We start from the raw sequence: 12,373 nt of genomic DNA on the forward strand, positions 1-12,373 counted from the left end.
GCCCGGGCGTGCTGAAGTTTCTCTGGGGGTCTGCTCCTGTTTCGAGGGTCGCTTTTGGCCCAGGAGCCCACGTGCCTCTGGGGATCACCGTCTCTTCTTCAGAACCTGAGACGGAGATCAGGGCTGCGCCCAGCCAGGCCTCTGGGCCGCGCGGAAGACAGGGCATTCCTGATCACGTGCGGGTTCAGCAGGTCCTGGAGAGTGAGACGTGCGGCCCCACAGCCCCGTTCTCCAGCATGCCATGGGGTGGGGTGCAGAACTTGGGGGAGCAGGGGCTTGCCCAGCACCCACAGGGGCCGGGCGGCTCAGCCCAGTTTTCACCAGTACCAGACAGGGATGTTTAGACATCTTTGCTGGGGCCTGCCTGCAGGGGTCCCTCTGACAATCCACAGATGGAGAGAAAATCACCAAATAGCCACCCGCACCCCACCACTGGCCACCACCCCGCCCCTGCTCCTACTGGGTCAGGTAGGAGAGACCCAACCTCAGAAAGAGGCTTTCCAGCTGGAGCACAATTTGGAACACCCACAGGAGGCCTGCGGGCCCCTCTTCCAGAAATGGGGCAGGTGAGGGCAGGCTTCCCGGGGCCTGAAGGCTCACAGCTTCTGGCAGCCTGGGCCCACTCCAGGGCTCACCCCAGGGGCCTGTCACCCCCCACCCACCCCCCAGGAGAGTAGAAGTGGAAGGACAGGTGAGACATGAGGGGAAGGACAGAAGCAAGGACCAGCTTCTCCAAGTGCATGGGCTCCCTGGGGTCGCTCCCTTCAGAGCAGAGGTGGGGAGAGAGCCCGAGGGGAGTGCGGACAGCCTCTGAGCCCAGTGAGACGGGAGGGTCTCCGTGGGGCTCTGAGGGCCTCTGGGCCCCTGGCCTGATGCCCCCTCCAGAGCATGCCCTCCCGAGGTCCCTCAGGTCACCCCCTCCTTCACCCTGGGACGTTCCTGTGGCCTTTGTATGGAGGGAAGCAGCAGAGCATGGGGTCTCTGGAGGGGGAGACTCCCAACCCCACTCACAGGGCGTCCCAGGGGCCCCCAGGCCGGCAGCTGAGCTCCGCCCTGGACTCACCCGCCCCCGCAGACCAAGTTGGAGGAGAAACAACACGAGCGCTGGAGTGGGGGCAGGCAGCTTTAAAGCAGTGCGGGGAGGAGTCGGCCTTCTGGCCATGCTTGCATTGCAGGCCGGGGTCTGCGGGGAGGCCGGGTGGGGCATTGCCCACTCAGGTGCACCGAGGGACCGACCACCCTGCCACTGCCCGCTGAAGACCCTTGGTGTCCACAGGCTCCCAGCACCCCAGCTGACCCCCAACGTTGAGCACAAGTGCCTCCTGGGACCCTGGTCAGACACTCAGCACTCAACACCAGCAGGCTGGCGTCACTACCCCACCTCTCCGTGGTTTCTGCCCACATAGTCCTGAACCCACGCTGAAGAGGCCCAGCAGGCCCCCCTCCACTTCTGCTGGTCAGCTCTCTGTGCACACACCGGGGCTCACCGCAGGCTCGGGAGGACCCTGCGGTCAGCCAGGCCTGCGAGAGGGGAGGCAGAGGAGCTGCCCCCAGACCCTTGGCCTCAGGCCCCTCCTGTTCCTGCTCTCCCCGCCCCCGTCTCCCTCAGCCCCGCACCCGGCACACCCTTGATGCCCAGGTATGACCCTCCTCCTGGCTTCTCTAATCCTCTGTCCTGATGACGTCGGTTCTGGTCCCAGGCACCCTCACCTGAACCCCAGACCTGAGCTCTACCCTGATGCAAGTAAGAAGCAACCCTGTTCTCAGGAAGGCTTCCTGGGGGTCTTAAACGTGCAGCCTGTGAGGCCCCAGGGTGGGAGGGGCACTGACTCACAGCTGGCTGGCGGGAGGGGGCAGGGTCTCCCCGCCTGCGGGTCCACCCACCCAGGCCAGCAGCAGATTCAGCCGTCAGCTCTGATGTGACTGACCCCGTGGGGCAGGGAGGAAGCTCCACACCCTGGAGAGGTGGGGGGAGAGGTTTGTGGGGGTCCACAGAGAACCCTAGGTGCCCAAGAGAGTGGGGGCCAAGGGACGGGGTGAGCAAGGACAGTTCATTGTATCAAGTTCATGCTCCATAGAACAGATGGCCCCACGGCTCCGTCAGGCCCTCCTTCTGTGGCAATAATTAAACACCCTTGCCCCTGGCACTCAGGTGCTGCACAAAACAAGACCTTCCAGTGCTTTGAATCTGTTCAAAGTGTTCAGATTTTATCATTTCTCAAAACTCCTTATGTCATACCTAGGGACTATAGTCTCTGACTTAGATGCAATTAAGTGAGAAATCAACAACAAAAAAGATAAGCACAATTTTTTTTCACATGTAGAAATGAAAAAGAAGCATTTCAAAGTAGCATAGTTTTTTTTTTTTAGTTTTTTATAAGAGGACATCTGAAATTTTTTTTAACATTTTTAGCATTGACTGGGTTTTAAAATACATTTCTTTGCTCTTGGCGGTGCTGGGTCTTGGTCGTTGCGCTCAGGCTTTCTCTGTCTGCGGTGAGCGGGGTCTGCTCTCTGGTTGTGGTGCAAGGGTTTTCTTCATGGCAGTGGCTTGTCTTGGGGAGCACAGACTCTAGAGTGCACGGGCTTAGTCGCCCTACGGCATGTGGAATCTTCCCAGAGCAGGGATCAAACCGGTGTCCGCTGCATTGGCAGGCAGATTCTTAACCAAGGGATCACCAGAGAGGTCCTTAAATATTTTTTGAAAGACCCAGAATAGATGAGGAAAATACTACTTATCACATGTTTTGGATAAAGTGAAGGGTGATAGTTTGGGCAAAATCTACATCCTTCTCTAGTTGTATGAAAGAGCAATACAAGGCTAGGATTCGGTTAAGAGAGGCTCATAGCTTAAACTTCTCATTCGAATATAATTTCAAGCTTATAAAAGGTTGCAAACAAGTATAGAAGTATTCTATACAACCCTTTACACAGATATTCCAAATTTTAATGTTGCATATAACCATAGTACAGTGATCAAAATGACAAAGTTAACACTGACACGCAACAATGGTCCAGTTTACCAGCCTTTCCTGAGTCTGCCCTAGCCCCCCTTGCCCTTCTCCCGCCCATCACACACCCAACCTCAGGTCCCACCCGCTTGTCTGGCCTCCTGAGGTCCCTTTGATTTGGAACAGGCCCCCGTCTTGATTTCTTTCAGGGCCTCGACACTTTCAAAGAGTGACAGTCTTGTGGAAAGTGTGTTCATTTGGGCTTGTTTGTGTGGAGGAAATGTGGTTGTGTTCATGGTGGTGTCGGCTTCGGTCCCTTGTAACCAAGGTGGTACCTGCCGGACGCTTGCACTGTAGTTATACACACTCACACTGTCACAGTCACGCACATGCTCTCTGACACACGCGTTCACTCTTTTACACACACAGCCCCGTCTGGTGCCTAAAACACACCCCAGGACCCCCACAGCCATGTCCAGGCTGTGGGAAGGAAGGACCACCAGAGACCTTCCGTCAGGGTGGTGTCCACACTGTGGGCTCCTGACAGGGGCTCAGAGATTGGGAGGGGTGTCGGCAGCTGCAGCCTCCATCACTGGACTGCTCCGCTCAGCAGTGAGCCTGCTACGTGCTAAGCCACTTTGGTCGTGTCTGACTCTCTGCCACCCTATGGACTGTAGCCTGCTAGGCTCCTCTGTCCATGGAATTTTCCCAGCAAGAATACTGGAGTGGGTTGCCATTTCCTCCTCGAGGGGATCTTCCCGACCCAGGGATCAAACCCGCATCTCCTGCATTGGTGGGTGAGTTGTTTACCACTAGTGCCACCTGGGAAGCTCATCTTTTCACAAACATCTTTACGGGATTCTCTCCCAGGCTTCTCACTCCCTGCAGTCCCTCTGGCACTTTCTAGTTCAGTGCGGTTCCTCTTTTCCGTCATCTAGTCAGAAAGCCGGAGCTTAATTATTCCACAGCGCTGTTTACTTCCCACCCCTGCAGCCACACTCGGGGTCATGAGGTGCGAAGAGCTAGAGAAAAACGTCAGTGGGTTTTACCCTGCAGACTTGGGGGTCACAGATCCTCTGACTGGAGAGGCCAGGTCCCTTCTCTCGGAGCTTCAGGCGTGCTGCGGGCTGCTGAAGCCGCGATTTTCCCCACTCATTGACTTAGACCAAGAGGGAGTTGCGTCTCCTGTCCGTGTTCACGTTCGGGATGTGGGCTGTCTCGGGAATTCCCTGGCGGTCTTGTGGCTGGGGCTCAGTGCTTTCACTGCTGGCGCCGGGTTCGGTCCCTGGTCAGGGAACTAAGATCCTGCAAGCTGTGTGCACGCTGTGTGGAGTGCCCCCCCCCGCCCCCCAAAAAAGGCTATGGGCTGTCTTATCATAGGTCAAGTCTAGAGAAAACCGGAGATGAAAAGGGGGAAACTTATCACACTTTGGCGCCACTTCAAAGTCTTATTTCCCAGTCTTCTTACTACTACTTTCTGTTCAGAGTCCTCATGTGGCTTCCCCATGTGTTTCATTTTGGTTTTATAGCTGCGTCCAGTGGGTGAGGAGAGTGTTCCTCCGTCCCCTCGAGCCAGGGCTGGCTCTGCCCTGTAGCCCCTCGCTCTGCACAACGCCCCCTGTGGCAGGTATGCACCATCTTCTCTGAATTTACTTCGCGACTGAAGGCAAGCATATTTTTTTATGTTTATGTGTTATTTCATATATCTTTGTTAATTTTTTTCATGTATCATTCATATTTTATTCAGCCCCCTTCCCTCACCCTAAATTTTTATATTTCTTTATATCCTCTGGGGGGTGGTATGTATGTCATGAAAAATCTTTATATTTGTATGTAAACAAATCAGTCTATCTTTGCTTGCATTTGGATTTTGAATTATACATAGGAAGCCTGTTTCCACACCCAGGTTATGAAGATACTCACATATCGTTTCTCTGGGTATTCGTATAGTTTCAGTTGTTTAATATTTAGTTTATTCTCAGGTATGATGTATGGATGCCTGAGTACGGATCCAGTTTTGACTTTCTACGTAGTCACTTATTTGTTCACAAACCAATTATTTTTTAAAGGTTCATCTTTGCTCCAGTGATTAGAGATTCCTCCTTTATCATACACTAAATTTCCATATGTTCTTGGGTATATTTCTGGTCTTTTTATTCTACTTCATTTGATTGTCCCTTCACAGAACAGTAACACATTGTTTAAATTTTTTTTTCCTTAGGAGTTATATTTTAACCTCTGGTAGTACTAATTACTCCCACAACTTAATTCTTTTTCTAACTGATCTTGAATGTTTTTGTTTACCTGTCTTTCAACGTGTCCAACTGAAAAAAAGAACTGTTATTTTTACAGTAATCACATTAATTAAAAATCTTATAAATTAGAAAGAACTGACATTTTAATGATATTTAATGTAAGGAGTGTTTTTACAATCGTTCAAAGCTACTGCTGTATCTTTTGGGAGTTTGTTGAATTTTCCTCCTTTAGATTGTGCATATTTTTAGTCATATTTATTTTTAAATATTAGGTCCCTCTTCTCCAATAGTAAATAAAAAATTCTCTCCCATTACAGCCTCTGGTTGGCTATCGCTTATGTATAAAATGGCTACTGATTTTCACTTCAGTTTCATATTCTACTAACTTATTGAATGGTTTTTATTGATTTTACTAGTTTTACCATGATTTTTTAGGGTTTTTGAAACATACTATTTAGTTGCAATAGAGATTGTAATTCCCAAATTCTCTTGCCTCTACCCGTTTTGCTTGTTTGCTTTCATTTGCTGTGTCTCAAATACAACGTTAGGGAGTACCAGTCCTGTCCAGCACCTTTGTATGACTGTATCCAGCACCTTCCTATACAGTTAAGCTCCTGCCTCCAGGGCTGATACACACACAGTCATTGTATCATATGCTGTTGAGTTTGGTTTGTTAATATTTTACTTTATTTAAGATTGTTGCACTGATCCACAAAATGCTCTGATTTCCTTTTTAGTATCATCATCAGGTTTAGCTATCAGTATTATGCTTGCCTTGTAAAAGGAACTTGGAAATTTTACTTTTTGGGTCAAATTTGGTAATCTGTATTTTTCACTAGGAAATACTTCATTGCATCTAAATATTCATATCTATTCCATGCAATGACTCTTTGGTGATAATTGAGTCAACTCTGCTAAAGTGATTTATATCCAAGAAAAAGCACCCCTTTGAAATGGACCATTTGTTGAGCTTGACAAATGGAAACACCAATAGAACCACCATCATAGTCAGACAGGTTGTTAGTTCCTCAGTTTTGTGGATCTTCTCTGTTTCATTTTGGTTTCCTATTTCACTAAATCACACTCCTGGCCTAATTTTGATTTCTTTTGGTTTAATTTTTCTTTCTCCAGAGTTCTAGATTTAAGCACATGGTTTCTTGATGTTCCAGCACCTCTCCTTTCATAACATAAGCCTGTAATCTATCCATTTTCCTCGCATTGCCCATTTTCTTTTTAAAATAGAGGTTTGTCCTGATTTTATCACCCATCAGTTCAAGAAATTAAAAAAAAACCATATTATAATTCCTTGTTCAACAGATGAACTAATAGAAATGTAATAATTCAGAAATAGTTGGGATTTAAAAGTTTATCTTCTTCGTTTTAGATGTTTAATTTAAGTGGATATGGTCAGAGAACATGGCCTGTGGGGTAATTTATTGTTAAATGATAAAAATCTGGACATTTGGAACAACGTGAGCCTACGAGACTGCTCTGTTCAAGGTTGAGCAGAAGACCTTGGTGGGGGTGGAGGGGGGACAGGTCGTGAAGGAGAGCAGAGTCCTTTGGGCTCTGCGGCGTGTGGCGTTCACATGCAGCCTGACCCGTGGCTGGACCACGGATGTGGCGGATGGGAATGTGCAGTGCTCGGGTCTCTCTTTTCAGGGCAAGGTGAGTGGAAGCAGCAGTGGGATGCCTCCACTGCCGGCTTTCCCTCCTAGGTCTTCACAGTCCCTCCCCTGCCTCCCCACACACACTGCCTTCGGACTGTCCTGCAGTGCCTTCTTAGAGCCCTGACCTCTTGCAGGCCATCTGGGGGACACCCAGGTTCCATCAGTGGGATCAGGCCTCACGACAGGACGAGGACAGGGAGAACTCTGCAGGCAGAACCGGTGAAGAGAGGTCAGGGGATGGGGAATCTGTGAATGTTGGCTCACCAAATCCATTTTATAGTTAAAGTTAAGGTAGTACAAGCTAAGAGAATCAGAAACTCAATTATGAAGGATGTGGGGCAGAAGGGAAAGGCAAGGCATGATCAGATGGAGACAGCATTGGGTACCTCTGAGTGTCGGCATGAAGCTGGACACCTGCTGGAATGGAGGCTGTAGCTGGCTTTGAGTTTGCCAGCAGAGATTGTGAAAAAAGACTCCAGTGGCCAAAGAATCTGCAGCAAAAATCCTGAAGCTGAGGATGGCTACGGTGGTGCCTGCAAGTCAGTGGTCCTGCTGTTGGCGCAGACCAGCTTTGGGTTGGGTGGCCACATGTTGCTCAGGCCCCCGGGAAACGCGGGAAGGTGTGGTGTCAGGAGGCTTGTGATCCAGCATTAGCTCAGGTCAGGGGGACTGGGGGAAGCCGAGTGGTTGAGGATGGCTCCAGCTTCTCAAACCACATGCTCAGCCACCATGAAGCAGCTACTCACTGCTCAAGAATATCTTTCTCATGCGGTTGTCAAGCATCTTCATCTTTCCTTCATTCAGGCTTTACTCATTTATCCATTTATTCAGGAAAGTTTCTGATTTCAATCTGAAAGTATGGCCAGAAGACCTACAGTCCCAGGCCCCCTGTCCAGAACAGAGACCAGGATGCTCAGCCCTCAAGGGGCCCATCTTCATGGAGAGGAAAGCAGAGACTGGCTGGCGCAGCAGGTCGTGGGGAGATGGGGCGTGGTGGCCTCTGACCCAGATCACACACACAGATTCCTAGCTTGGAGGGAAGACCCCAGCTCTACCACGTGACCATTTCCCTTCTGCACTGGCCTTATGGACTGGTCTAAACTCAGGAAGTGAGATTCTTTATGCCTCAATGGGCCAGGAACCTCACGTAGGGAGACGGAAGCAGTAGATGGTGACCGTCTGCTTGGCCAGGCCAGGGGACCTGGGGGATTTAAGTTCAGCATGAAAATCCACACCCTGAGTGAACGGGAGAGAGGCCCCACTTTAAGGTGGGCATTCTGGGACTCTCATCCAAAGACTTCCAGGTCACCCCGGCAGTCTCCCTGCACAGAGGGGAGCCACGCCCAGACCATGAACCCATGAAGGCGCCAGAGAACCGAGGGCCAGCTGGCTCATCTTGGTCTATGGGAAGATGGCCAGGAGTTGGAGATTGGGGTCAGGTGTGCGCTGGTGGGAGGCAGATGTAAGAACCTGGAGCCAGGCCAGTGTGCAGACCCTGGGTGTGGAAGAAGCGTGCAGACTCGCGGGCAGGGTAAGCCTGAGAAACCAGGCGTGCCGAACAGGTGTGTGGGCCCAGAGTTCTTCTGGGTTCTGGAGGCCTGTGGCCTGGCAACACTGCCCCCACCCGCTGATTCTTGGTTCCTGTCCTCTGCTGCCTGGTCCTCCAAGACGTCCCCCTGGATGTCCAGTGGGGTCCTGGTGCAGCCTGGACAGCCGTGAGCTTGTCATTAGTTTCACTAGTCCCAACCTACTCCCTCCTTGTGCCCCGTCCTGGGTGACCCTCCCCCAAGCCAAGCCTGGACCATCCTGGGCACCTCCAGGCGTTCTATCAGCACCTACCCTGTCCAACCCACCTGAGCACCAAACATGGGTCCCATCCGCCCCACCACTCAGACGTCCTCTCCCAGCATCTCTCCACCCTACTGCCCTACTGGGCCTGTGCCCCAGATGCTGACACTCCATCTCCACCACTGGCTAGCTGGCTCTCCTGAGGACCTGGCCTTGAGCCTGTGGTGCCTGCTCGGCCAGTGCTGGTCCTGTCCCCCATTCGGTGGGCTGCAACCTAGATGGACAGTTTCGTGCACTACTCCCACACTGGATAGCGCCCAACCACAGAGGTCTGCTGAGCGCTGGCCGAAGAGCTGGAGTCTGGGCACAGTGGGTAGAGATGCGGAGGAGGCAGGAGGGGGTGTGGGCAAGCAGTGACTTTATTGTCTCTGGAGGGAGCGATGGTCACGGTCCCCCTGCAGGACTCTGCCTAAGCCAGGGACAGAGATGGCCAGGATGGTGGACGTGGAGGGGCCGAGAGCGCAGAGCGGGTCAGAAGCAGAGCCAGAGCCACCCTCTGGCTTTCCCCACCTCTTTTCCCACAACACAGGGGCCTGGATCATCCATTCAGGGCAGGGGCTGTTACCCCAAGCTGAGAAATGTGCATTCCCCAACACAGCGGGGGCTACGGTCCCAGGCTGTGTGAGTGAAGGGCCCTTGCTGGGGACAGGAGAGGTGGCCAGGCCCACGGTGAGGTGATAGCACCTCCCCTCGGGGGCATGTGCCACCCAGGGTCTCGAGAGCAACGGGGGCAGGGTGCGCTTTGGGCTGAGGGAAGGTGCTCATAGCAGGACCCGGAGGAGGTTGAGGCCCACCCAAAGCAGGAGCCCCTGTGGGAGGGCCCTGGGGCCCTCCTGCAGGGCGGGGGCCCTGTTGCAGAGAGATCTGGAGCAGCAGTGCCGGACGATCTTGCTGAGCACCCCCGAGTCCGACAGCCATTCGAACTCCATGTTGGTGTTGGGGCACCTGGGGGCACAGCGCTTGCTGAGCAGGGTCTTCACCGGTAGTCCTGCAGGGAAGGGGACAGCATCCAGGAGGAGGAAGAGCCCAGGGCGGGCAGTGAAGGCCAGGCCCCAAGCGGGCACTGACGCCTTCTCCCGACCCTTTCACAGGCCAGGCTCTGCGAAGCGCTGGGCGCACAGCTGCCCAAGGTCACCTTCGAGGTCACAGCAAAGGCAAGGTTCAGGGCTGCTGGCCCTGGTCTGGGCTCTTCCCTGAAACCACACACAGCCTGGACACCCAGGCAGCCAGAGGCCTGGGAGTCCCGGGGAGATGGGGGAAGCTGAGCAGAGAGAAAAGGGAGGGCAACTGGAGGGGCTGATCCCAGCTGGGGCTCCCGTCCCCCCTTCACTCAGAGATGTGCAGAGATCTTGGAAGGAAGCTCCGGAGGGAAGGAGGACACTCAGAACAGCTCAGCTGCAGAAAAGGTCGCCTTGGAGGAGCCCTCCTCCTCGTGCTGCTGTGCTGTGTGTGTGTGTGTGCTGTACCTGTTGCGTGCATGGTGTTCGCTCGGTTGAACCTTATTGTATTGTATATACGACAATTGCACGGGGCCTCCCAGGTGGTGCTAGTGGTAAAGAACCCATCTGCCAATGCAGGAGATGCAAGAGACTCGGGTTCCATCCCTGAGTCGGGAAGATCCCCCTGGAGTAGGAAATGCCAACCCGCTCCAGTATTCCTGCCTAGAAAATTCACGACAGAGGAGCCTGGCGGGTTGCAGTCCATGGGGTTGCAGAGCCGGGCACAACTGAGCGACTGAGCACGCACACGTATGACAACTGTATGCATTGCCTTACATCATATCATGGGCTGCCACGTGGCACCCCAGAGAAGGAGAGAGACCGGCGGCCAGCCCCCTCCAGAAGCCCCCAGGCTTAACCTTGAGCAGCTGGCCCCTCCCCTGTGCTCAGGATGGGGATCAGGCAAAGGTGGGTGCAGGCTGGGGTCCCCTGAAGGGAGCCTCCATCAGTTCCCCGCTGAGACCCCAAAGGATCCAGGGCTGAGTTCCCGGAGTCCCCCTCCACACGGGGCCAAGAACTCACTCAGGGTGATGATCAACATGTGGGAGACGCAGACCTGGTCAGTGGAGGAGCACACCGCAGGCAAGCAAAACTCCGGGCTTCTGACTTTGAAGCACTGGTAGCAGCTCAGGTTCTTCCCTGCGGGGCAGCACCGGCCGCGGAGGAGTGCGCTGTGCACCCACCCAGCTAAGAGCCGTCCCCGCCCCCAGGAGCTCCCGCAGCCGAGAGGGCCGTCCTTACCTGGCTCTCTGGCTCTGCCAGCAGGGTCCAAAGACACCAGCAGAGCCCACAGGGCTAGAACCAGCGCCCCCATGACACCACCAGCTTAGCCTGTGGGGGAGTGGGGGAAGGAGGTGGGGGCAGAAGGGGCTTTGCCCAGAGCTCCCCAAGTTGCACCTGCCCATCCCCTGGGTCTCTCCGCCCTGGACCCCCTCATTTGAGGTCAATCAGATCCTAGTTCTCATGGGACGCTCTCTCCCAGCCTGACCCCTCCTCCTGCCCCTTCCCTTCCCAACTGCAGGGGACATCCCTTCCAGCAAAATCAGCCTAGGGAGGGGCTGAGTGCAGGGGCTTCTCAGCCCCTGCTCTGGGGAGGGTCTCCTGGGGTCTGTGAGGATGGCCGCTTCCTGCTGGAGCAGAAAGGGGAGAAGGGGTGTGGGGAAGGCGTCTCCCCTGTGGCTCACCCCCTCTGTCAGGCTCCACCCCACGGGTACTTCCTTCTCTTCCTGTAACAAACCCTCCTACCTCACCTGGAGACCTGCGGCTCTCGGGGTCCTGCCTGCGTCCAGGTGTGGCAGGAGATGCTGCCCTCTCCTCTGACCCCCAGGGACCCAGTCTCCCGAGGCTGCACCCTGAACACAGAGCCGAAGCCCAGAGGCTCTCACCTGGGTGTCTGGTAGCTAGGTGGGTTTCACACCACCTCCTGCCTGCATGTTCCCCCAGGCCTTTTCTTTTTTCCTTCTTGCCTTTATTTCCTTGATCATGCCCCGCTGAGCACCTGTGAGGAGCAGGCTGGCAGGGTGTGGGTCCCGGATCTGGATTTGCAGCAGGGGATGCCTGCCCCCAGGGGTCCAGCAGGAGAGTGGGTAGAAGGACAAAGCGGGTGACTCCTAGGCAAAGGGGGGTTGAGAGGGGCTGCCTCTGGCATCCAAGTGACTGCTGCGACACCTCCACCAGCGACCACTGGACCCCGGCACCCCCTTCAGGCCCAGTTTCAAGGATGTGCTGCTGTTTGGGGTCATTTCCCCTCCCAGTGGTCCAACGAGAAGGACTGTCCCCCGCCCCATCTTGCCTGGCAGGTCCCAGCCTCCACCTCCGGGGTGGTGGAACACCCAGAGCCTCCGGTCCGCTCCAGCCCCTCTAGCTGTCCTGCCTTTGGCAGGGTGTGGGCCGGCCTTGGAGGTGGGCCCAGAAGGGGTGGAACTGCACCCGCTTGGGGGGCGGATCTTGGTTCACATTGTGTGTTTATTCGTTTGTCATTTCAGGCAGTAATCCAGTTGAATGGGAGTCTGGGACCTCAAATCGCATGGTGGTGTTGGATGTGGGTGTGATGAAGCAGGCTGGGTGGGCGTGGGGTGGGGGGCCAGGACAGCTTTGCAGGACCCCACGCCTCAGGGTACAGTCTCGAGTTAAAGCCTTGGCCCCGTTGG

General features: G+C 54.3%; 1 protein-coding gene across 1 annotated transcript; it reads right to left on the reverse strand.

Annotated features, from left to right (window-relative positions):
- Positions 1 to 9,485: 9,485 nt before the first annotated feature.
- Positions 9,486 to 11,037, reverse strand: LY6L (lymphocyte antigen 6 family member L). Its single transcript, XM_052652038.1, has 3 exons — positions 10,965 to 11,037; positions 10,746 to 10,862; positions 9,486 to 9,712 (listed from the first exon to the last, which is right to left on the reverse strand). Exons 1-3 carry the CDS (start codon positions 11,035 to 11,037, stop codon positions 9,486 to 9,488), a joined length of 417 nt encoding a protein of 138 aa, XP_052507998.1.
- Between the last annotated feature and the right edge of the window lie 1,336 nt (positions 11,038 to 12,373).

This window comes from Budorcas taxicolor, chromosome 14 (assembly GCF_023091745.1).
Source record: "Budorcas taxicolor isolate Tak-1 chromosome 14, Takin1.1, whole genome shotgun sequence".
Taxonomy (NCBI): Eukaryota; Metazoa; Chordata; class Mammalia; order Artiodactyla; family Bovidae; genus Budorcas; species Budorcas taxicolor.